Genomic DNA, 27362 nt, shown 5'->3' on the forward strand with positions numbered 1-27362 from the left:
TTTCCCTCTCATCCCCATTTTCCCATCTTCTCTCCGTAACTTTTCAAGCCCTGACTGATCGAGAATCTGCCAATCTCTGCCTTAAATACACGCAATGACCTGGCCTCCACAGCCACCTGTGGCAATGATTCACTACTCTCCGCGTAAAGAAATTCCTCCTCATCCTCATAATGCAGAACAACGGAACTATTGGAAACTAGATCAAATAGAGCCCTTCGTATGTTGTTCGGTGGCGTGAATGCAAGGCTTCGCTCGAGAATCAAGCAATGACCCCTATCCCATTGAAAAATAATTCATTAAACTATTATTAGAATCTAATAAAATTATCGTTAGACGATCCATTTTTACTTCGGGCTCTTATTCCAGGTGGTGCCAAATTTCTATTAAGATAGTCTAAATGACGCAATTCAAATCACTCGGCTGTACTTGTCCCTCGGGGCTATATTGCTAGAAAACGCACGGACGGTGGAAAAACACGGCTATGTTCCGCCACGAGCGAGTTAAAAATATATCAAATTATTGGAATAATTTGCATTTATAGTGAAACTAAAGTAAAATGGTTATAAGAAATCGCAGAGAACTCCCCCGTTGATCAAGGTGAAGAGAGACTGCGAAAAGTTAAACTTGCACTTTGCATCTTTGGAGCCGAGCCTGTATCATCTCTGGGTGTTGACTAGCTACCGATCTCTGCGAGGGGAACTTCTCAGTAATTAACGCCCCGCTCATATTTATGCCGCGCGGGACGTCCCGAGCCAGACAGTAGGAGCTGGGACGTTGTTCCTTCTGGTGGCTAAATTTTCCTTCCCGCACAGCGCAATTGCGGTGCGAGGGACAGGTTGGCAAAACACACTTTGCCGCCGTGCCAACTGGTAAAGACAGCGAGCAAAATGCAGCCCATGGATTACGACAAGGGGGAGCGGAAAGAAAAAAATTCCCAATGGAAGTACATCATCATCGTCCTGTGCGTGGTGCTAGTCGCCGTGGCCCTGGCGGTGGGTCTGGGAGTGGGACTAAGCAATCGCAGTAAGTCGCAAGACTGCGACGAGGGCTTGAAGTCGACCACCGCCAGTCCGACCAGCGCTAGCAAGCCGCCAGCCCCCGACTTCTGCCCCCCCGCTACGGACTCGAGCGGGCCGTGGAGCAACTTTCGGCTGCCTGACTACATCAACCCTGAGCACTACCAGTTGGAGCTCACGCCGTTTATGGAGGAAGACTACTACACCGGCGTTGTGGAGATCTACATACGTACCAACCAATCCTCCAAATACATTTGGCTGCACACCAAGGAGAGCCGCTTGACCCAGCAGCCCACGCTCGGGCTGAAGGCTGGCTCAGGGAATCCCAGCCCGATCTCCCTGCGCCGCTGCTTCCAGTACAAAACCCACCAGTACCTGGTGCTGGAAGCCGAGAAGGAGCTGCCCGCCACTTCTGCCGATGAGCAGTATCTGCTAACACTGCACTTCAAGAACAGCCTCCTGGGCTCGCTGGTCGGCTTCTACAAAACCACCTACATGGATAACGGTGTTAAAAAGTGAGTTATGTTCTCTTTTTTCCATCTCGTTGTGTTAATGTTTTGCATGGAAACATGTATTCGGGAAGAGGCTTCCAGCCTTGACATTTCATCTATCAGGTTATTCTTATAAATTGTCTATTCTTGGTCCGGTCTCCCTCGACGATTTGAATTGGCATTACTCGGTCATCGTCCTCATTTGACTTGAAATGCGGGGGAGGAGGAGATTAAACGTAAAGGTTCCTCGGATGCAGCGTAACGCCAAGCATTGCTCGGGTACCATTTCACTTCAAGTACTTTGTTGGTCCGATTCTGTGCCATGATGTCAGGTGGATGGCGCTCTCTGTAAACTAGGGCTTCAAGTGAGGGGATTGCCCCACTGAACGACAACGCCTCAACCTATCCCTCCGCGGAATCGGTGAACGCAGTTTTCTTCTGAACGACCGCGATGCAAGAGTCTGTCTGTCTGTCTGTATCTTGTTTTACGGCGGTTGGCATCCAGCTTAATGGCGCATTACCGCCACCCTCTGCGCCAGAATGTGCACTAGACATACATTCTAAATCCCTTCACCCAATCACACACACACACACACACACACACACACACACACACACACACACACACACACACACACACACACACACAAACCTACACTTCACCCTCCCATCTTTGACCATCCTAGTATCTTATTCCTGTTTATTCGTCATATTCTATAAAAAAAACCCCTGTACCCCTTAAAAACGCTAAAAATACCCGGACTTGTGCTCTCTCACCCATACCCAGCAACCCTTTTAATGTGAATTCCTGCATCCCCAACTCCCTTAATTTATTTCTCATCATCTCTCTCTGTATCCCATACTTCCTGCAACACAAAACTACATGTTCTACTGACTCCTCTTCCTGACATTCCTCACACAATCCTGTCTGGTGTTTCCCTATCATTTTCAATGTTTTGTTTAATGCACAATGCCCCAGCCTTAACCTAGTCCACACAATTTCCTCTCTTCTGTTTCCATTACCTGCCCTAGTAACTGCAACACTCTTTTGTATTTGATATAAATGCCTCCCTGTCCCATCTTTCTTGCCACATTCCGTTGACTTTTTCCCAGATTACACACTTAACCTCTGCTTCACTGATGCTAATGTGCATTTCCACATTTTCTTTCTTTAACGCTCTCTTTGCCAACTCATCCACCCTCTCATTCCCCTTCACCCCTACATGTGCTGGAACCCATAGAAATTTTACCTGACCTCCCTGATTTGCAATTCTTGTAACTAACTGAAGGACTTCATAAAGTACATCTTGCCGACTGTTTGTGTGAAAAGACCTTAAACTTGCTAGAACTGAGGATGAATCTGAACATATCAATGCTTTGGCTTGTCTGGCTTTCTGCACCCATTGCAACGCAACCAACACTGCCAGCATCTCCACTGTAAGCACCCCTAATTTATTAGATGTTCTTCTGCTGATTCCAATTTCTTTTGCTGGTATTACCACCCCAAACCCTGTCACTCCTGTTTCAGGTTCCTTCGCACCATCCATATAAATGTGAATATAATCACTATACTTTTCCATCACATGACAGTTAAATGCATTTACCAAATCTGTTTTATATCTTTCTTTCCTTTTTACCTCTAACAAATGCCAGTCTATGTCAGGCCATACAAGCTTCCATGGAGCTACAACTGGATAAACTACTGAAGGACTTATCCTCGGATCAAATACTCCACATTCTTTCGCTATATCATTCCCTACCTGACTAAAGGTATCCCTCTGAAACCTCCCATTTTCCCAGCACTCCTGCAACACTCCTTTAGTAGGGTGAGAATCATTGTGCCCCTGCAAGTTAGCCCAGTAGTTTGCCATCAGTTGCATCCTTCTTAGTTCCAAAAGCATTATTCCCATTTCTACCTGTAGCTCAGCTGAGCAAACCCGAACGCCTTGAATATTTTGTGGTATTTAATCCACCGCCACGTGACTAGCCTTGGTTCAGTGACACCTGCAGAAGAAGTCGGGACCAGAAGAATATTAGGTGCCGTGAGTGCGTCCTGATGAAGGGCTCTGATATGAAAGAGCACCTAAGGTGGACGTCAAGTGCTGTGGGAAGGTCATCAATTCAGTGAAAGACATCCTTTGGTCTGCCTGAAAATGCTTGGTCTTCCAGCACAGTAAGAGAACACTCCTGAATGGATGTGAAGACTATGAACGCACAAGTGTTTTCTTTTTCCGGTTTCTTTGTATATTTTTTATTATGAATAAAATTTATTTTTGAAATAAAAGAGCTCTGGCAAAATATACTGGATAAAAAAAGCAAAGTGAGATTTGCATTTATATAGTACCTTCCGAATGTCTCAAAGCACTTCATAGCAGATGGAGTACATTGGCAATTTAACCATTTGTGTTCCACTGGACCTGTGGTCACATAACAGCAATAACCGATCAATGTTGGGTAATGGATATATGCTGTCCAGGACGCAAGTCTCCTCCTTTTCCTTTGTTCAAACCTGAGAGTGGAGACATGTCTTCAGCTTCATGTCCAGACATGCACCTGCTGGTATTGTACTGGTGAGTCAGCTGGGATCCCGGAACAAGAACTACAACATGGATTGAGGCTGAGGCTAGCTTCACCAAGTTATTCCACTGCAGCAATGAAATGACATCCACCTGTCAAAGAAAATATTTACCATTTATAATCTTGTTATGAAGCCCTCATTAGACTGTTTAGTTGTCATTAAGTGGATAATCACCATCTCATTTCCATAATATTAACTAGGTTATCCTTGATAGAGTAGGACCAGGATTTGTGTGGTAATAAATCTGATAGACTGGCTGGTGGTGTAATGGCATCAGCACCAGACTTCAAGGCAGATGGTCCTGAGTTCAAACCCAACCGGGTCCCAATCTCGGCAGCAGCGGTATCTGCGCAGTAGAAAGGCCTGGCAATCTACTTCCATATATTTGCCATGAAAACCTTATGGACCCTATGGTCCATGTGGTCACAAAGAGTTGGACTCCACTAAATGACTGAACAACAGCAACAATCTGATTGATAGATTAAAATTAAACTCGCTTGCTTTCTTCTTTTGCCAATTCTGATGAAAAGTCTTCAATATGAAACATTAATTTTATTTCATTTTTCACAGTTGTTGCCTGATCTACTGAGTACTTACAACAGTTTCTGGTTCTAGCCCAGTGTTGTTCCACATACTTTTCTTAGTTTACACCTTGGGAGCAGACTAGTATTCCATATAGGGCAAATTGCCTTACCATTAGGTCTGATCTTGTGGTAGAATATTATACATGTTTAAGTGCTGGAGCTGAAGTGAATGTGAAAATCCTCCTGTTATCCAGCAAAAGCTTACTTGACTCCAAATTGTGATTTCATTCTTCTGCCCTTTGGAGCTTTCTTTTCTTAAGAATGGAACAAAGTCACCTGCCATCTCTGCCAATTGAAAGAATTGACACATCGAAATTCAGTGGCATTAGAAAAGGCCAGCGGCATGGTAGTTTTTTGGTAGTACAGGTGACCAGGGTTCAAATCCTGCCACTGTCTGTCGGGAGTTTGTAGATTGTGAGTTCCCTCTGGTTGCCTCCCATGTCAGGCAGGCGAATTGTCCTGTGATTAGGCGAGCATTGAATTGGCAGATAGCTAGGTGTTGTGGCTTGAAAGGTCTACTGTCCACTGAAACTCTAAATAAGTAATTTTTTTTATATTTAAGATATCAGCTGCCAACTCGTGTTTTACTGATTTGAAATGAAATATAAATAGATATGGGTGTAATTCTAATATATGAATTGTTTATCCACATAATGTTTGTTGGAAAGGTCACTTAGTCCAAGATTGAATCTTCAGTTTGGATTATTGGAACTGAGTAGTTTTTTTAATTGTTTTCACGTTAAAAGAGCAAGAAGAAATTACTGGCTTACTAAAGTATTCTCTCCATTTATGAGCAGTAAACTCATTGTCTTACTTTTAATGTGCAATATTTAAGTGAGGCAAACCCATATAGTGAAACTTGGGTACTTGTATTAAGTAGTATGTGGAGCATATATTTCTGTTCTGGCCCTTGAGTCATAACATTATTTAACTATCATTTTGTTTATCACACAGATGGCTTTGAATCCACTTGGGACTAAGCATAAAACGTGGCAAAAATTAAGATAAAACCTGAAAAGCATGGGATAATTAAGAAGGCAGTATCTTAAATCATGATGTTTAATACATTTTAGTAGTCTTTGATACACTGAGCTTTGTATAGAATTTAAAGAGGTCAATGATTATTATTTTCACATGTACCAAAATACAGTAAGAAGCTGTGATTTGCATGCCATCCAAACTGACAATTACATAAGTACATTGAGGTAGTCAAGTGGGGAAAAAATACCAGCATGCCATATATAATGTGCTACTTACAGAGAAAGTGCAGTGCAGGCAGACAAATAATATGCAAAGGCCATGATGAGGTAGAAAGAGGTGCTAAATAATATGGTATTTTATGGATGGTTGTCAGGCTGGAAAAACAGTGAATGAAATGGGTGATACAATTTAAACCTTAAATGCAGTCCTGATATGCCTCACTTGTGTTTACTGGTGTGAAAATGATTTATTTCTTTACCCTGGGGTTTGTACTGCATTTTTTTAAGAGGTGAAACACTGTTAATAATTTAAAAATATCCCAGTACAATTAGGATGCAGATTTGAATGTAATAGTTGCCAGATGTACTTGCCAAGATTTAGGAAATTGGCAGCAACATGAGGGACAAGTGAAGCCTGCTGTAGATAATGCCGTGCTACACTCACATGCAACAAAAGGTGCTGCATGTCACCTGCTGTACCTTAAACCCCATCTGCACTGGGTGTCAACCTCACCGCCTGTGTCTGCAGACAAACGGTCCAGCCACCTCACCCGGGTGGCTTCTCATCCAGCAGCCAGCCAGCTGGTCAATTTGGTCAGCTACTAGAGAGAAACAAAAAAAAAAAAGCAGCGGTTTAAACCTAGATTAAAGCTTATTTCCTCAGCTTTGCCAGATTTCTCTATTGCATTCTGTTCTATAAATGCTCATTAGTTGTTTTTCTGAAGAAAACAATGTTAACAGCCATAAGATCAACCCTGGCCTTATTGTTTTTCTCAAATGATCTGAGTAACCGGTCTGGTATTGACTATAGAGACTCATTAAAAACAATTTTAGAAAAAAAACATCGAAGAGTACTGCAAGTAATTGTGTGACTTCAGAAGGCTGCTAAGGAAATGGAACAAATGTATTTAACATAAATAATTCATTATAATTTGGAAAGACTCAAAATAAACTGCAAGAATGGCAGTGGCTCCAAGACAGATGCTGGCAGATGTTTATATAAACTGATATGAATTGTTGTGTCTTTATAATGTGTGCAACCTTGCTCTATCAATAGATACACTTCTCCCATTTAGTTTGTTCTCTTTATCAAACAAGTATTGGCCACATTGAATCTGTTATCAGGAAGGATGCAAAATAAGACTTGAGTAAGATCCTCATGGAGAAGAAACATCTGCCACTGTATTAAAGGGGATAAATGTGGTAGCAGGCCTGTTAGTGTGTGAGGAATCTGGTAAGACCACCAACATTGTTGTGTCAAGATGAATCCGGGGATCCATTAGAATATGTGTGTTTGGGGGGCAGATCTCTAGAGGAGAGGACATCAGTGACTGTCTGCCCACCAATGATCTAATGCTTGACTATGTAGATATCAATCATCAAAGGGAGGAGGGGATGACAGAACTGATGTTCAGCATCTGCAAGATAAAGATTTGTTCACCAAATGAAAGGAAACCAATCTTGTCAGCCAGCTGAGTAACAAAGTATAGGATTTGACCTTGGAGAACAAAATTGGGTGGGGGGGGGGGAACATTGACACCAGCATAGGGGAAGGAGGGAGCTGTTGCGGTTGGACAGGCTCCACCTGAGCCAAGCTGGGACCAGGGTCCTGGCGAATTGTGTAAGGTAAATAGTATGCATTGGGTTCAATAGTTATCCCCAGAATAAAGATTAAGCTAAAAAGTTTATCTTTAGAAAGGAATAAGACAACTTCAGGCAACATAGAGACAAAATTCAAAAGAAAAGTGTTGAATACAGGACTAAAGGTGTTGTATTGAAATGCATTCATTATATAGATCGACCTTCACTAATCTGGCACCATTGGGACATGAGGAGTGCTGGATTACTGAAAATGCCAAATTACAGAAGGATCACATTAAGCATAATCAGTGCTGGATTATCGAAGGAACCGGATTACAGGTAGTCGGATTTGTGAAGGTCGACTGTCCAAAATAAGGCAGATAACCTTGAAGTGCAGTTAGAAGTTGGCAGTTATGACATTGTGGGCGCCACAGAGTCGTGGTTGAAAGAAGATCACAGCTGGGGGCTCAACATCCAAGGATGTATGTTATATTGAAAGGACAAGCAGGTGGGGTAGCTTTGTTGTTTTCATTTTTTAACCAATCATTAGAAAAATGGTTCATAGGTTCTGAAGATTTAGAATCCTTGTGGATAGGGGTAAGAAACTGCAGTGGTAAGGACACCCTGGTGGGAGTGGCATCTTGGCTGTCAAATAGTCAGGATGGGGAGCATAAATTACAATAGGAGATAGAGAAGGCATGTATAAATATCAATGTTATGTTGGTCAAGGGAGATTTAATTGAGAAGGTAGATTAGGAACATTAGGTTGGTGCTGGATCCCAAGAGGGGAAATTTGTAGAATGCTGACAAGATGGCTTTTTAGAGCAGCTTGTGGTTGAGTGCACTAGGAGAAAAGGCAAGTCTGGATTGTCTGTTGTGTAATAAATTAGATTTAATTAGGGAGCTTAAGGTAAAGGGATGCTTGGGAGGTAGTGATCATAATATGATAGAATCCACCCTACAGTTTGAGAGGGAGAAAATAAAATTGAATGCATTGGTATTACAGTGGAGTAAAAGGAACTACAGAGGCACAAGGGAGAATCTGGCCAAAGTTGATTGAAAAGGGACACTAGCGGGGATGATGTCAGGGCAGTAATGGCTGGAGTTTCTTAATAATTCAGAAGATACAGGATCGGTTCATCTCAAAGAAACATTCTAAAACGATGTTGAGGCAACTGTGGCTAACAAGGCAAGTCAAAGGTGGCATAAAAACAAGCGGGGCATACAGTATAAAAAAATACAACTGGAGGATTGGGAAGCTTTTAAAACCATCAGAATGCAACTAAAATTCAATGAGTAGAGGAAAAAGTGTATAAAGGTAAGCTAGCCAAGAGGATATCAAGAGTTGTTTTCAGATATGTAAGGAGTAAAAAGGTGGCAAAAGTGGATGTTGGATCACTGTAAATCACTCTGGAGAGGTATAACTGGGAGATAAAATGGCAGATGAACTAAATAATTACTTTGCACCAAATTTCACTGTGGGAAAACACCAGCAGCATGCTAGTAATTCAAGAGTGTCAAATAGCATTCAGGATGGGGGGGGGGGGTGGTGTTAAGTAGGTGCTACACCTTGCCCATGGGTGACGTGCAAGATAGTGGAGGGAAGGAGCACCTTCTACCTCCTTTGGTAGAATCATATCTCCACCCCGTCACCCTCTGAAAAAGGTAGCTGAAGTGACTGTGGAGGCGCTAGTAATGTCCTTTCAGGAATCACTAGATTCTGAAATGGTCCTAGAGGACTGGAAAATCCCAAATGACACTCTAGTTTTCTAAGAAGAGAAGGAGGCAATCAGAAGAAATTATTGGCCGGTTAGCATGACTTCAGTGATTGGAAAGACGTTAGTCCATTATTAAGGATGAGGTTTCAGGGTACTTGAAGGCACGTGATAAAATAGGCTAAAGTCAGGATGGTTTCTTTGAGGGGTAGTCTTGCCTGACAATCTTTTGGAATTCTTTGAGGAAATAACAAACAGGTTAGACTAAGGAGAATTGGTGAATATTGTTCACTTGGATTTTCTGAAGGCTTTTGGCAAGGTGCTGAACATGTGGCTCATTAACAAGGTAATTGTCTATGGTACTCTAGGAAATATTATAGCATGGACAGAATTTTGACTGATAGGAAGCAAAGTTTGCAATGAATGGAGCCCTTACTTGGTTGCCGGTGACTGGTGTTCTGCAGAGGCCAATGGTGGAGCTGAAAATTTTCACGTTTTATTTTAATGATCTGGACTCCAGAACTGATGGCATTGTGGCCAAGTTAGCAGATCATACAGAGATAGGTGGAGGGGCAGGTAATATTGAGGAAGCTGTGATTTTTTTGCAAAAGGATTTAGACAGATTAGAAGAATGAGCAAAGAAGTGGCAGCTGGAATACAGTGTTGGAAAATATATAGTCATGCACTTTGTTAGAAGAAATATAAGCATAGACTGTTTTCTGAGTTACGCATTCAGAAATCAGAAGTGCAAAGGGACATGGGATTCCTAATGTAATCTTCCCTTGAGATTAACTTGCAGGTTTAGTCAGTAGCAAGGAAGGCAAATGGAAGTTTAGCATTCATTTCAAGTGGACTGTATTATAAAGATAAGAATGTAATGTTGAGACTTTATAAAACATTAGTCAGACAACATTTGGAGTATTGTGAGCAGTTGTTTGCTCCATATCTAAGAAAGGATATGCTGGCATTTGAGAGATGCAGAGGAGATTCATGAGAATGATACCTGGAATGAAAGGGTTAATGTAAGAGGAGTATTTGTTGCTCTGGGTGTACTGTACTTGCTGAAATTTAGAAGAATGAGGTGGACCAAATTTCACATTTAAAGTAAATTTATTATCAAAATGTTTATCACTGTAAATCTGCAAATTCAAATTTTCATGTTTCATTTTAATGATCTGTAGTTTATCTCCTGGATTATCATGGGCTGTTATCCTGTTAAGCAGCCATATGTGCGGCACCTTGTCAAATGCCTTCAGAAAATCCGAGTGAACAATATTCACTGATTCTCCTTGGTCTAACCTGTTTGTTAGTTCCTCAAAGAATTCCAATGGATTGTCAAGCAAGATTTCCCTTAAAGAAACCATGCAGACTTTAGCCTATTTTAACATGTGCCTCAAGATACTCTGAAACTTCATCCTTAATAATGGACTCAACACCTTTTCAAATGTTTCTGCATGTTATTGCAGGCATTCACAGGAAAAGAAAGAAATGCAATACAATCAGTGAAAAACTACTCACAAACAGACTGACAAGCAATGTGCAAAAGATGAGCTCTGCAAATAAATATATATATATAAGTAACACGAGGATTTTGAGTTGTAAAGTATTTGAAAATGAGTCCATAGATTGTGGACAGCAATTCCAGCATCTGCAGATTTCCACATGTTTCCACAGATTGTGGAATGAGTTCAGAGTTGAAGTGAGTAAAGTTGTCCATGCTGGTTTCAGGAACCTGATGGTTGGAGGGTAATAACTGTTCCTGAACCTAGTAGTGTGGGACCTGAGGCTCCTGGCCTGCCTTCCCGATGGCGGCAATGAGAAGAGACCATTACCTGCTTGGTAGAGGTCCTTGTTAATGGATGCTGTTTACTTGAGACAGTGCCACTTGTAAATGTGCTCTCTGCGGGGTGGGAGGTGCGCTTTGACTGTTAAGGACTTGGCTGTATCCACCACCTTTTGTAAACTTTTCCATTTTTGGGCATTGGTATTTCTATACCATGTCATGATGCAACCAGTGAGGATGCCTTTTATAGAAGGCATATATAGAAGTTTTGTTAAAGTTTTAGATGACATGCAGAATCCATGCAAATTTCTACACAGAGAAACTGTCATCCCTTCTTGTGCCTTGTTGTAACCTACTGAATATTGAAAGGCCTAGATAGACCGGATGTGGAGAGGACATTTCCAGTAGTGGGAGAATTTAGGACCGGAGGGCGCAGGCTCAGAATAGAAGGGCATCACTCAAAGTTTGCATGAAACTATACTGCAAACCAGGACAGATTTGAGGTAGTTTTGGAACTTCTGAAGGTTGCCTATGTAGCTTTGCATGTCATTGAGGGCAAGACCTCTAGTTCGATTGAAAGGAATGTAAAGAAACAGTGAATGTCTTGAATGAAATGAATATCTCCACTCTTGGGAGGTTGCCAAAGGGACTATAGAATGCTGGGTGCAGGGTGAAAAAATTGCAGAGTTTGGCTAGTTGCGGAGATTGGTGTGGAGAAAGAGTTGGTTTGGACATGCTAGGAAGGGAGTGGGTCTGGGGGAAGGTGATGTTATTTTGCTTTGCCTGATTTTTACATGCATTGGCAGTTCACAATCAAGGGTTTGTGCCCCCTGTGTTGACTGTTAAACCAAATGCCAGTGTTCCTTGGGCAACAATACTATTTTTCCAATATATTTGTAGACAGTATACGCTCAGGTTTCAGATAGGAATCATTCCATTTAGCAATTAGTGCTGAGATTCCTTTGTTCTTTCTAGTTTTTGCGACTGATTAGAGGAGGTTGATTGTAGTTTCCCTATTCACTTTAAACAAAAATGCATTTTCTAATGCGGGGAAGAAGAACAATTAATTCAATGTGGCCATTGGAAACTGCATTTGACAAGATCATTTTTCATGTACTTCCCATTTCCTTCCTATATGATCCCCTTTATTTTTCTTGGTTCTGTTTAAAACCAGCCATGGCCTTGAGTATATGTGGTGATCCATAATCCTTTGCGATAAAGGTTTGCAACCTACTAGGAGGTTAAAAAAAAATCTCTCCTGGATTCAATTTTGCATGTTGATTCCTTAATCCTGAGACCACACCTTCACTTTCCTTCCCAATCTAGGGGAATGATCTTTCATCACCCTATCAAGTTCTTCTGTTTCAAATGAGATTGCATGTCTATTTTTAAAAATTTCAGGACTCTGTTGTATTGTTATTTCATGCTCGTTATTTATTGCTATTTAGTTATATCTGCATTTGCACAGTTTGTTTACAGCTAACAGTTCCTTGAGTTTACAGCTTGGTTATGATTCTATAGACTTACTATAGAAAAAGAATCTCAGGGTTGTATGTGGTGACATGTATGTACTCTGATCATAAATTTTACTTTGAACTTTAAACTCCACATTGTACTCCATTCAATATTTCCTTTCGTTCCTGGAATGAATTTTGGTCACACTTGCATCAGTTTTCCCTTTTTTAATGAGAATAAAACTGTAAATGTTTCTCTAGCTGTGTTCCCAATTGCCGCAAGACTTTCATAAATTAGTACTTCATCCACCTTACACTGAGAAACGTGCTGTGTTTCTCATTGCTTGCTATATTTGTGTAATAAATTTGTACAACTCATAATTGAGGGCGACTAAATCTGGCTGAACTCCAGCATTCATCCTGTCAAAGTGGACAACCTCACACTTACCTACGTCATATCTGTGTGCTAGTCACCATGTCCGGCCATTTAATTGTGTGCAAACTTTGCGTTCTTTTTGGCATGCATCATTGGCAAATCTGGGTAAATTACATTCATGTATGCCACATAGCAGTGCTTGTCCATGTGATGTGAAAGTGAGCCTCTGCTTTCTGTTTTCTGTCCATTGACCAACAACTCTACCCATACAAATATATCACTTCCAACTCCAAGGGGCTCTTTACTTAACAGACTTCTGTGTCATTTATTAAATGATTTTTGAACATTTAAATATACCACATCTACTCATTCCCTGATTCCACCCTCCTAGATTCTCAATGTACCCAAAGATAATAAATGTATCAAACATAATTTCTTCATAAAATATTGTTAAATCTACTTCATAATGATATGCTTCTATCAGTGTCCTTCTATAATCCCCATAATATTGGATTCTGGCATTTTTCAGACCATTTTGGTTGGAGATTAAAAAGGCAGTGTTTTGTGGCAGTTTTTCCAGCGTTGGACTGCACCCAATCAGTGAACAGGATTCATTAGAAAGGGCGGCTGTGGAGGCAAAGTCATTGGGTGTATTTAAAGCAGAGGCTGATAGTCTCAATTAGCCAGACCATGGAGGGATTTGGGGAGAAGGCAGGGCATTGGGGCTGAGAGGAAATGAATCAGCCATAATAAAATGCTAGAGCTGATTCAATGGGCTGAATGGCCTAATTCTGCTCCTATGTCTTGTGGTCTTAATTGATATCATACCAACTGATTAGCACTTCTCTTTACTCTATTGCTCTTTGCTTGAAAATAGTGTTACTTGTGTTGCTTTGCTGGTCTGCTTTCTTCGAGAAACAAAGGAAATTTTGTGTACTTCAACCAATGCACCCTTTGCAGCCATTTCTTTTTGAACTCTAAGATGTAGGTCATTAGATACATTGACTTCTCCAGTCCATGAATGAAATTCTTTAACGTTACTCTTACCTATTTATCCCTGGGCTGCCTGCTGTGCCTGTGCTTTTGTTTTCCACAGATATGAAATACTTGTTTAATGACTTTGTCAATTCTTTATAGCCTACCACTCTTTGCCCTGCTTTAGTCTCTTAAGGATCCGTGATTGCCTTCATTGCACTCTCGCTTTTTGAGTTGATATTTTATTGAATCTGTAAATAGCTTTTGTTTTACTAATTTACAGAATTTTAAATTTATTTTTATATGGGGAATTTTGTGAATTGCTCTGTGTTACTGAAGGAGAAGTGGAACTGAAATGTACTACTCCAGGGTTAGCAAATCGAACCACGTTAATGGAATGTGATGATTAGCTCTCAGGAGAAGCTGTTGAAATAGTAATGCTGTTTAATCTGGGGCTGAATCCAAATAGCCACAGGAAAAAGAAAGAAAGATTATGAGTAGACAATTACAACATTGTAGAATGGCGACTTTTGTAAAACACTGATCTTGATTTGATATAAATATTGTTGAGTGAATAAAAATGGCAGTATTCTATTCATATTTTAAATAATTCTAAAGCATCTCTTAGTTTTATTCCCAGAGATTTAATGTCAGCAAATTAAATTTATGGAATTCATAAGAACTTTGTTTATGAATAATAATTTGCAGAATACAAAATATACTGATTGTATTTTAGCATCTGATACAACATAATGTGAAGTTTAAAATAAGTGTAAGGTGAAGTAGAAATAGCTCTAATTAAGCACATCACCATTGTTGACAGGTGAAATCAATAATGTACCAGGGAGACTTGAGGTCTCTGAGTTCCCACATCTCACACAAAGAACATTTCCACTAACTCTGAATCTGTTCTCAACACTCTAGCTATGTACAAACCGACAAAGAAAGAGGGGCAGGGGGAAACTTTATAGAAACTTACTTGGAGCCTCTGCCTGTTCCTGCTGAAGTCTGTTGAGCAGAAGCCTGGCCACTTTAACCCAGGCCCACTCACACAATAGCTGCTCCTGCAATGGTGACTCCGCTTATATCTCGCACACAGTCGAGATCAAGAGATTCAGTTGTTTAGACTAAACATCAGAATGGGGAAGAAATGTAATCTAATGACTTTAACAGTGGAATTATTGTTGGTGCCAGACAGGGTGGTTTGAGTATCTCAGAAAATGCTCACCTCCTGTGATTTTTCACGCACAACAGTCTATAGAATTTACAGACAATGGTGCGAAATTTTTTTTTAAAAGAACAGTGAGCAGCAGTTCTGTGGGTGAAAACTCCTTGTTACTGAGAGAGGTCAGAGGAGAATAGCAGACTGCTTTACGCTGACAGGAAGACACCAGTAACTTACTTAACCACGTGCTACAATAGTGGTGTGCAGAAGAGCATCTCTGAATGCACAACATGGTCAACCTTGAAGTGGATGGGCGACAGTAGCAGAAGACCAGTACTGTACCTGATAGTGGCCACAGAGTGAATGCTATAAAGTATGCCTGCAACATTGAACAAATGGAAATCTAGAAGCAAATCTGTACAGACCTCTGCAGAAGATTTACTTCTCAGAATGGGAACAGTGGCCATCTTCATTCAGCTGTTGAAACCTAATCATAACACAATGCCTAGCTTCCAGTACAGCTCTGACAGAAACATCCAATATGTGAGGCATCTGTTCAGAGGTATCCCAGACATCTGTTATGAGCTCAGTTGTTATGTTGATGGTTCTAGGATGTCAATAGTGAAGGCAATACTCCAGCAGATTTATAGGATTGTTGGGGCACTGCTCCCAGGAAGAAGATTGCTTATTCAATCTTGGGAACTGGGTACCGTCACCAAAATGTATTGTCGACTCCTAGCTGCCTTTGTGAAGGTGATAGTGAGCTGCTGCTGCCTCGAACAACTATAAGGTTCGTCCATCGTCATCGATGAAGACCTCGACACCATTAGTTCTTTTTACGAGGTCGAGTTGCTAGCTCGACACTCAACCCGGCATGGGTGGAAAGTGTGCTCGGTAGCGGCTCGACTGGATTCGAACTCAGGAACCTTTGCTCCTGGAGTTCGGCGCTGATGTCACTGCGCCACCAGCTGGCTGATGGTGTCAAGACTGGCGCTTGATTTAGATTTAAGTGAGGGAGGGTTGCGCAGTGCCAGCCTCACTCTCTCTTCCCAATTCCCATCTGGATCCAGTGGCAAGACAAGTCGAGACGGCTAGAGATGGGACTAGGCACAGTGGATGACCAGGACATCTTCTGTGTCTTGTCATGCTCTACATGTTCCACGACGCTTGCAGAGACCGCCGCCTTGACCGTTAGACCTTGGTCTCATCTGCTCAATCAGCCGGAGTCTGTCTTCACATGCTGGGATAGACAACTCCCTATCTTACCGAGGGTTTGAGACCTGTCTGCTACCCTCACCTGGTTTAGCCGGCTTGTCGAAACTGTTGCCCGGGGTGTGGCCGCTGTCGCATGCAAACAGCTACAGGGAGCCACAGGTGAGAGCTGAGTTGGAGCTGGAACTCGAACAACTATAGACCTTCTAGAGAAGGTGCTCCTATTGTGTTGAGAGGTACATCTCTAGAGGGACTAGAGATGTACCTCTACGAGCACGGCGTGAGGACCTGGAGGAAAATCTGTACATCATAGGCCTGTTGCTCCTGTCTTTGGTGGAAGAGATCATGGGTGCTGTCCGAGTAGGCTGGGTAAGTAATTGTAATGTGTTTTAGACACTGTGCTCTGCAGTCAGTGTGGAACAATGGTGGAGAAATGGGCGTTTACGATGGTGCAAAGCAAGTAGGCTATCAGCATGATAGAGCTGGAGCTTTACATATTCGGGTAAGTGGAAAGTATTCAGTCACACTGATTTACGCTTTGTAGCTGTTGGGTATCAAGTTTGAGCCACAGGCCAGAGGAAGGCTATGGGGCATTAGAATGGAAGTTCTTTGCCACAGGAAACCAAATCCCTGGCTGTTCTTGTATGTGCAATGTTTAACTGGTTGGTGCAGTTGCAATTCAGTCAGCAGTGACCCTCTGGGATATTGATAGTGGGGGACTTTCTTGTTGGAGGTGGTCATTCCCTGGAAGCTTTGTGACACAAATGTTAATGGCCTTTGCCTGAATATTGTCCAAGTCATACTAGAATGGACTTTTTCCTTTGTAAAGTCATCGTGAATGCCGTGGGGCATTATATATGATTGCCGGTAAACATCTCCAATCTGACATTATGATAGAATGAATTGCTTTAAGTAAGTAGCTGAAGGTGGTCAGGTTTAAGTGATGCCCAGAGGAACTATCTGCAGTGATATCCAGGAACAAGCATGAATAACACCACCCCCCCCACCCCCATCAACTAAACTATCCTTTGTGCGAGTGTTTTCTCCTTTACTGACTTAGTTTCACTGTTGACCAGTTTTGCCAAGGCTCCATGATGCCACCCTGATGCTAAACATGGTCGCTCACTTCATCTCTGGAGTTCATCTTTGGTCTATGAGGCCTGGAACTGAGTGGCCCTGTCAGACCCCAAAATGGCCAGGATGACCACCATTTGTGATCTCACCACTGCAATTTCTGCTTATGGTGGGAGATTTCAGTCTGACTGCCCCAAAGATCAACTGAACTTCCTCCGCAAAGTCAGCTGATTTCTACCAGGAACACTCAGACAAGTATATGAAAGTGGAGCACAAGAATGAGGAGATGGGCATGGTTGCCTGCCTTTGGTAATGATTAGATATAGAAGGGTCATTTGGAATGCTGACTGGGAAATGGCTTTCACTTTGTTAATGTGATCACAGACCATAGTCTGGTGACTTGTTCTGTAAAAGCCCGGTCAGACACAGACTCCCTCCAGTGTCCTTCTATGATACAACTACTAGCAAAGTCTAAGCACCTGTGACTGCCAGATACTGACCTTGGCCAGTCTTGAGAACAGTCCTGTTGTCTCCTGCAACCCTTCTGCAGAATGGTCTAGGCTGTCAATGTATTGTGTAACTATGCCAATGAATTGTTGTGAGTTTCGAGGTTTTGCAGTGCTCTGTTGTACTGTACATGCATTGTTGATGTGGTTTTGGGATTTGAAATGGGGCCAAAAGCCAGAATAATCTTGCCTCCTAATAGGCCCCCTGGTCCTTTGAAGTTGCTCCTCTGGTCATCAAGATTATTGCTACCAGAGTTCCATTTTTCTGAGCTATCAGATCACTTCTCATCCTCTGTCACTCCAAGGAGAAAAGGCCAAATTTACTTAACCTGTTTTCATAAGGCATGCTCTACAGTCCAGGTAGCATCCTTGTAAATCTCCTCTACATTCTGTCTATAGTATCCTTTATATCCAGAGATCTAATTATTTCTGCCTTGAACTTGATTGAGCCCTTTTGTTTACTGTTGGGTAATTCCATGATTCCCCATTCTCTGAAGGAAGAAATCCCTCCTCATCTCAGTCCAAAGTGACTTAGCTTTTATTCTGACATTGTGACCACTGAGTCTAGAGGCCTCACCTGAGGGAAGTACCGTTCACCAGGTGTCACCAAGGCCCTATACATGGGAAGAGGTAGTCGGGCAAACAGAAGAAAAGATTCAAGACGTTAAGGAGTTCAATATCTCCTTAAAGAAATGCAGCATCTCCACTGATTCTCCAGAATTCCTGGCCCATGAACGTTTAAATTGGGAAGGAGCACTTGGGGTGGAATTAAGCACATAACATGCATGTGTAAAGCGAATAAGGAGCCCAGTGTAAATGAAGAGTGCACTAGACAGAGAAAACATAGGAATCTACAGCACATTACAGGCCCTTCAGCCCACAATGTTGTGCCAACCATGTAACCTACTCTAGAAACTGCCTAGAATTTCCCTACTGCATAGGCCTCTATTTTTCTAAGCTCCACGTACCTAGCTAAGAGTCTCTTAAAAGACCCTATTGTGTCCACCTCTACCACCATCACTGGCAGTGCATTCCATGCACCCATCACTCTGTCTGAAAAACTTACCTCTGATATCCCCCTTGTATCTACTTCCAAGCATCTTAAAACTATGACCCCTCATGTTAGCCATTTCAGCCCTGGGAAAAAGCCTCTGGCTATCCATGCAATCAGTGCCTCTCATCTTATACACCTCTATCAGAGCACTTCTCATCCTCCGTCACACCAAGGAGAAAAGGCCAAGTTCACTCAACCTATTCTCATAAGGCATGTTCTACAGTCCAGGTAACATCTTCTCTGCATTCTCTGTATAGTATCCATATCCTTCCTGTAGTGAGGTGACCAGAACTGAACACAGTACTCCAAGTGGGGTCTGACTAAGGTCTCATACAGCTGTAACATTACCTTCCCACTCTAAAAACTCAATCCTACGGTTGACAAAGGCCATCACACCATACGTCTTCTTAACAACACTGTCAACCTATTCAGCTGGTTTGAGTGTCCTATGGACATAGACCCCAAGATCTTGCTGATCCTCCACACTGCCAAGAGTCTTACCATTAATATTATATTCTGTCTTCAAGTTTAACCTACCGAAATGGATCACTTCACGCTGATCTGGGTTGAACTCCATCTACAACTTCTCAGCGCAGTTCTGCATCCTATCGATGTTGCGCTGACAACCTCTGACAACCCTCCGGACTATCCACAACACCCCCAAATTTTGTGTCATCAGCAAACTTACTAACCCACCCTCTACTTACTCATCTAGGTAATTTATTAAAATCACAGAGTAGGGGTCCCAGAACATATCCCTGTGGAACACGACTGGTCACTGACCTCCATGCAGAATACGAACCATCCACAACCACCCTTTGCCTCTGTGGTCAAGCCAATTCCGGATCCACAAAGCAAGGTCTCCTTGGATCCCATGTCTCATTTACTTTCTGAATGAGCCTTACATGGGGAACCTTATCAAATGTCTTACTGAAATCCATGTACACCAGGTCCGCTGCTCTACCTTCATCAATGTGTTTTGTTACATCGTCAAAGAATTCAATCAGGTTCATAAGGCATGACCTGCCCTTGACAAAGCCATGCTGACTATAACTAATCAGACTATGTCTCTCCAATTGCTCATAAATCCTGCCTCTCAGGATCTTCAACAACTTGCCCACTACTGAAGTAAGGCTCACTGGTCTATAATTTCCTGGGTTATCTCTACTCCCTTTCTTGAACAAGGGAACAATGTTTGCAACCTTCCAATCCTGTAGTACTTCTCCTGTCCCTATTGATGCTGCAAAGATCATCGCCAGAGGCTCAGTAATGTCCTCCCTCACTTCCCACAGTAGCCTGAGTTATACCTCATCCAGTCCCAGCGACTTGTCTAAATACCTTTTAAAAGCTCCTGAACATCCTCTTTCTTAATGTGTATATACACTCAAGCATTTCAGTCCACTGCAAGTCATTCCCACAAGGTCCTTTTCACTGGTGAATACTGAACCAAAGTATTCATTAAGTATCTCCACTACCTCCTCCAGCTCCATGCATGTGTTTCCACTATCGCACCTGACTGGTCCTATTTTCACATGGTTCATCCTCTTGCTCTTCACATACTTATAGAATGCCTTGAGGTTTTCTTAATCTTGTTCACCAAAGCCTTCTCGTGGTCCCTTCTAGCTCTCCTAATTTCATTCCTGAGTGTTCCTTCCTGGCACCTTTGGTATTTTCTAGAGCTCTAACAGTACCTAGTTTCTTGAACCTTTCATAAGTTTTTCTTTCCTTAACTAGATTTTCTACATCCTTTGTACACCATGGTTCTTTTACCCTACCATCCTTTCCGGGCCTCAACAGAACATACCTATGCAGAACTCCATGCAGATGTTCCCTGAACATTAGCTACATTTCTGCCGTGAGTTTCTCTGAGAATATCTACTCTCAATTTATGTTTCCAAGTTCCTGCCTAATAGCATCATATTTCCCCCACCCCAATTAAATGTTTTCCCAAATTGTCTGCTCCTATCCCTCTCCAGCACTATGGTAAAGGAGATAAAGTTGTGATCACTACCTCAAATGCTCTCCCACCGAGATATCTGACACCTGACCAGGTTCATTTCCCAATACCAGATCAAGTACAGCCTCTCCTCTGGTTGGCTTATCTACATATTGCATCAAGAAATCTTCCTGAACACACCTAACAAACTCCAGCCCATCTAAGCCCCTTGCACTAAAGAGGTGCCAGTCAATATTAGGAAAGTTAAAATCACCCATCACAATAACCCTATTATTGTTGCACTTTTCCAGAACCATGCCTCCCTATCTAGTCCTCAATGTCTCTGTTACCTTCTGGGGGGGGGGGGCGTGGAGAGGAAGGTTGTTGTCCCCTTCCTCTTTCTGACTTCCGCCCACAATGACTTAGTAGACAATCCCACCATGGCTTCCTACATTTCTGCAGCCATGATACTATCCCTGATTAGCAGTGCCACTCCCCCACCTCTTTTGCCTCTCCCTGTCCTTTTTGAAATGCCTAAAGGCTGGCACACTCAGCAGCCATTCCTGCCCCTGAGATATCCAGGTCTCTGTAATGGCCTCAACATCATAGTTCCACATATTGATCCATGTTCTACGTTCATCTGCCTTGCTTATGATTCTCCTTGCATTAAAATATCAAACCAGTTGGCTGAATGCATCTTTGTTCTATCATCTGCCTAATCTTCCTCTCAAGCTCCCTGCAAGCTGTCTGAGCTTGTGTGCCAACTGCCCCATCGTATGCCTCTTCACTTCAGTTCCCACCCCCCTGCATATCTGGTTTAAACCCTCCTCAATTGCATTAGCAAACCTCCCTCCCAGGATCCAGGATGTTGGTTCCCCTCCAGTTCAGGTGCAACCCGTCCTACTTGTACAGGTCACTCCTTCCCCAGAAAAGGTTCCAATGATCCAAGAACTTGAAACACTGTCCCCTGCACCATCTGCGCAGTCACTCATTCATCTGTGTTATCTTCCTGTTCTGGCCTTCACTAACTCATGGCACCGGCAGTAATCTGGAAATTACCACCTTGGAGGTGCTACTCTTCGGCCTCCTTCCTAACTCCCAAAACTGTGCAGGACCTCTACTCCTCTCCTGCCTATGTCACTGGTACCAACATGTACCACAACCTTCGGCTGCTCACCCTCCCCTTCAAGAATATTCTGCAACCACTGGGAGACATCCTGGACCCTCGCACCCGGGAGGCAACACACTACCCTGGCATCTCTTTGGCTGCCGCAGAATCTCCTATCTGTCCCTTTTCTTCCCAATATTTGTATTAATTTTACATGCAAGAATACAGAGTACAAGAAAAAATATACATCAATACATTATATGCGAATTAGTATAAGGACTCCTTGCCCTATATTCATACAGATTAATTAACTCGTAACATTGAAATATAGTAATTTTATTATATCAAAAAAATCTAACCCACTACCAAGATTGAAGCTGATTAGTAAAGAAAAAAGGGAAAAATAATTATTAGTCATCATCTGTCCCCCTAACTATCAAATCCCTATGACTGTTGCTCCGCCTGGCTTCACCCTGCCCTTCTGAGGCTCAGAGCCGACCACAGTGCTATTGGTCTGTCTGCTACTGCCGTGCCCAGATAGGTCACTCTCCTCAGCAGAATCCAAAGGGCTATCACCTGTTGCTGAGGGGAAAGGCCACAGGGGTCCGTGCTCTGTCTTCTTTCTCCCTTTACTTCTCTACTCTCTACTCCCTACTCCCTGAACTCTGCACGCTAGCTGTAACCACCTGCTCAAAAGACATATCAATCAATTGCTCTGCCTCCTGGATGACCTTAATTCATACAGCTCCAGTTCCAGCTCCTCAATGCGGTCTTTCAGGAGCTGGAGTCAGCTGCACTTCCCACAGGTGTAGATATCAGGGAGACCATCAGGTTCCATGAAGTCCCACATCTACAGGAGGAACATTCGACTACCATAATTGCCACTCTGCCTGCACTTTACTATGGCCAACCAAGACCAAATCTTCTAAAATGTATCCTCTTGAGTCAAAGCCTGACGCTGTACTCTCACTGCTAGCCTGCTCCCAACAATGGCCACTGCGATTACCCCTTCTGTACTTTTATTTAATTCTCAGTGGTCTGCTTGCGATACTGATTGAGCCTCTGGAATGTCTGAACGCCCGTGAAGCTCTCCTTTTATACTAGGCGCCCACCTGCGAGTAACCACTACTTCAGACTACTGGCTAGCCGAGCATATCAGGCATCGCCTACCCTGTCTATGGGATACATTGTCCTCACATTAACTGATGACTCGCTTAACTGAAGTAGAAGAAAATGTTCCTTGATTCAAAGGATTGATTAAGATGAAAGCAGTATGATTGTTTAAGCCATTTACTCCTCCTGCAATAAACACCAATATACAAATTGCTGTACTAACTGCTTGCTGCATTAACAGTTGGTTTCAGTGTCTTGTCACAAAGATCCCTCTGAACATCAACCTTTCCCAGTCTGTCACCTTCTCTTTTTCTTAAAAAAGACTGCATTTCTGCTTTGTACGTTACTTTTTCTTCTATATCCTGATGCGTTCCTGCTCACTCACTCAGCTTGTATGTCATACCCTTTACAGCCTCTTCACATTTCAAAATCCTGCTCAACTCAGTATTATGTGCTAACTATTGCATTTGGTCCTTTGAGCCAAATTGGAGATGTGGATCTTGAATATGTTGGGCTGATTCCTTCAGTACCACACGAGTCAAAGTCTTCCATCCTGACAGACATTTTTCCCCATGTTTCGCTTTCTGTCTGTTAACCAATTCTCAATGCACCCAATTGTTTTTTTTGTGCTGTAACCTTGTGTGTAGAACTTTATGGACAACCTTCTAAACCTCATTGGTTCACTATAATGCCTATGTACTAAAATAAATTGGTCAAACACAATTTTCTTTCTAAAAGCTTATGATGAATTTGTTGTATCATGTGTAAGGGGTTTCCCCTAGATAAATATGAGCCAATATAGCTGAGCGTTACACGTTTCTTGGTGTTGTTAAATTATTGACTGTACACTTCAGTATTGCCCCACCTGCTGGCATTGGGCCCACGGGTCATTAGTTCCCATTTTTTTCCCTCCTTAAATAGTGGGATAACATTTGCTACTCTTCCATCTGTAGGATCACTTTCAGAATTTTGAAAGCTGATAACCAGAGCATGTACCTCAATATATAACTTTTAGGATTTATCACTGGAGGGGGCAGAGCGGAAGTGATCACTAAAGTGCCTTGTTGAAAAGAGCCTCTTGCTTATCTCCTCTTCTGTCAGGTCTCTGCGCTGGATGTTCTCCCACCTTCCTCTCTATCATGCTATGCTCTCACAAGATTGGCAAGTAAGCATCTGTGGTTGGGAGAAGATGGGTATGCTGATGCCCTGAAATGAACGTGTACAATCCTTCCAAATGCCACTCAATCCTCTACAATTTTAAGCTCCAGAAAGACATAGTAGTTTTATCCAATCAGCCTGTATTACAGCAAAGAATTGCTGCAATTTATTTTTAAGTGTAATTGGTGAGAAGTGCCGGCTAGGGTGGATATCTTTGTGTATAACGTTAGTGTATCTGTACAGAATTTGCTGCACCTTTTGAGGTTTATTTTAGCTGTCTGTGTCTCATTACAAATGTGGTCATAGAGTGACCCCTATATTGGGACCAAACTGGCATTGGTATCATCTAAGTAGTGAGACCATGCAATCAAATTTTGCAATCATGGTCTGGATAGATCTTGGAATGCTCCATAATGCACTTCAGCAGTGACTTGCTGTCTGCTGACAAATACTATTGTTGGAGCTAGAATTCTGTCAAACTTTTTGGTGGAAATATCCATCCACCTTATTTTAATGGTATGTTCATTAATGACCGGTTGTGGTCTTCAGGAAAGGTAAGATGAGGGAACACACACCAGTCCTCATAGAGGGATCAGAAGCAGAGAAAGTGAGCAGTTTCAAGTTGCTGGATGTCAATATCTCTGAGGATCTAACCTGGACCCAACATACTGATGCAGCTACTAAGAAGGCACGACAGTGGCTATATTTTATTAGGAGTTTGAGGAGATCTGGTTTGTCACCAAAGACACTTGCAAATTTCTACAGAGGTACAGAGGAGATCAATTTAATTGGCTGCATCACCATCTGGTATGGGGTGGGGGAAGCTACTGCACAGATCGAAGTAAGCTGCAGAGAGTTGTAAACGTAGTCAGCTCTGTCATGAGCACTAGCCTCCATAGTATCCAGGACATCTTCAAGGAGTGATGCCTCAAAAAGACAGAGCCCATCATTAAGGACCCTCATCACCCAGGTCATGCCTTGTTCTCTTTACGATCAGGAAGGAGGTACAGGACTGAAGAGACGCACTGAACAACTCGGGAACTGCTTCTTCCCCTCTGCCATCCGATTTCTGAATCAACATGGAACCCATGAACATGACCTCACTATTTGCTATTCCTATATTTGTACTATATATTTAATTTAACAATTTAATATATACTTGCCATAACTCTGTTTTCTTTCTATGTATTGCATTGTACTGTTCCCACAAAGTCAAGTGTATGTATTTCATGACGTATGCTGGTGAGATTATATCTGATTCTGACTAATTGTACATAAAACTAGCAGCAAGAACTAATCAAAAGTAATTATTTTTATATCAAAATGGTCTCGGCATTGTCTGTTGCTTAATTGAATAACTTTAATAAAATTGAGATAATTTTATTTTCTACTATACAAAAGATCCATTTAACGAGTGCGGCTAGGTTGTAGTTTACCAATCCAGGGATATGCATGAAAGCCAGGAAAAAGGAAGTAAATGTGCATGATGTACCAGCTTCATGTCAGCTATTTAATTATATAACTGATAGATTAATCATGATAGCCTAGTAATACTAACAATAAAAATTCTTTATAGTTGATAATCAGGTCTATTGACCTTGAAAGATTTGAGTTGAAAATATTTTTATATATAGAATGATTACAGCCCATAACAACTTTCATACTCATTTCTGCATACCTCGACACGGTTTTATCACCCCTTGTTCAATCCCTTCCTACCCATGTCCGTGACACTTCTCACGCTCTTAAACTTTTCGATGATTTTTAAGTTCCCTGGCCCCCACCGCTTTATTTTCACCATGGATGTCCAGTCCCTATATACTTCCATCCCCCATCAGGAAGGTCTCAAAGCTCTCCGCTTCTTTTTGGATTCCAAACCTAAGCAGTTTCCCTCTACCACCACTCTGCTCCGTCTAGCGGAATTAGTCCTTACTCTTAATAAATTCTCCTTTGGCTCCTCCCACTTCCTCCAAACTAAAGGTGTAGCTATGGGCACCCATATGGGTCCTAGCCATGCCTGCCTTTTTGTTGGCTTTGTGGAACAATCTATGTTCCAAACCTATTCTGGTATCTGTCCCCCACTTTTCCTTCGCTACATCGACGACGCATTGGCGCTGCTTCCTGCACACATGCTGAGCTCGTTGACTTCATTAACTTTGCCTCCAACTTTCACCCTGCCCTCAAATTTACCTGGTCCATTTCCGACACCTCCCTCCCCTTTCTAGATCTTTCTGTCTCTATCTCTGGAGACAGCTTATCTACTGATGTCTACTATAAGTCTACTGACTCTCACAGCTATCTGGACTATTCCTCTTCTCAACCTGTCTCTTGCAAAAACGCCATCCCCTTCTTGCAATTCCTCCGTCTCCGCCGCATCTGCTCTCAAGATGAGGCTTTTCATTCCAAGGACGAGGGAGATGTCCTCCTGTTTTAAAGAAAGGGGCTTCCTTTCCTCCACCATCAACTCTGCTCTCAAATGTATCTCCCCCATTTCACGCACATCTGCTCTCACTTCATCCTCCCGCCACTCCACTAAGAATAGGGTTCCCCTGATCCTCACCTACTACCTCACTAGCTCACGGGTCCAACATATTATTCTCCGTAACTTCCGCCACCTCCAACGGGATCCCACCACTAAGCACATCTTTCCCTCCCCCCCGCTCTCTGCTTTCCGCAGGGATCACTCCCTACGCGACTCCCTTGTCCACTTGTACCCCCCATCCTTCCCCACCGATCTCCCTCCTGGCACTTATCCGTGTAAACGGAACAAGTGCTACACATACCCTTACACTTCCTCCCTTACCACCATTCAGGGCCCCAAACAGTCCTTCCAGGTGAGGCGACACTTCACCTGTGAGTCGACTGGGGTGATATACTGCGTCCGATGTGACCTTCTATATATTGGCGAGACCCGACGCAGACTGGGAGATCGCTTTGCTGAACACCTACGCTCTGTCTGCCAGAGAAAGCAGGATCTCCCAGTGGCCACACATTTTAATTCCACATCCCATTCCCATTCTGATATGTCTATCCACGGCTTCCTCTACTGTAAAGATGAAGCCACACTCAGGTTGGAGGAAGAACACCTTATATTCCGTCTGGGTAGCCTCCAACCTGAAGGCATGAACATCGACTTCTCTAACTTCCGCTAATACCCCACCTCTCCCTCGTACCCCATCCGTTATTCATATACACACATTCTTTCTCTCTCTCTCCTTTTTCTCCCTCTGTCCCTCTGACTATACCCCTTGCCCATCCTCTGGGTTCCCCCCCCCCCCACTTTT

At 42.6% G+C, this 27362-nt stretch overlaps 1 protein-coding gene across 1 annotated transcript in view; it reads left to right on the forward strand.

Annotated features, from left to right (window-relative positions):
* The first annotated feature begins 465 nt into the window (after positions 1-465).
* Positions 466-27362, forward strand: part of enpep (glutamyl aminopeptidase) — a 109905-nt gene continuing 83008 nt past the window's right edge. Inside the window, exon 1 of the mRNA XM_072255957.1 lies at positions 466-1531. Within this exon, the coding sequence (XP_072112058.1) occupies positions 888-1531 (644 nt within the window). The 5' untranslated portion in view covers positions 466-887. The remainder of the gene's footprint in view (positions 1532-27362) is intronic.

Source organism: Mobula birostris, chromosome 4 (assembly GCF_030028105.1).
Source record: "Mobula birostris isolate sMobBir1 chromosome 4, sMobBir1.hap1, whole genome shotgun sequence".
Taxonomy (NCBI): Eukaryota; Metazoa; Chordata; class Chondrichthyes; order Myliobatiformes; family Myliobatidae; genus Mobula; species Mobula birostris.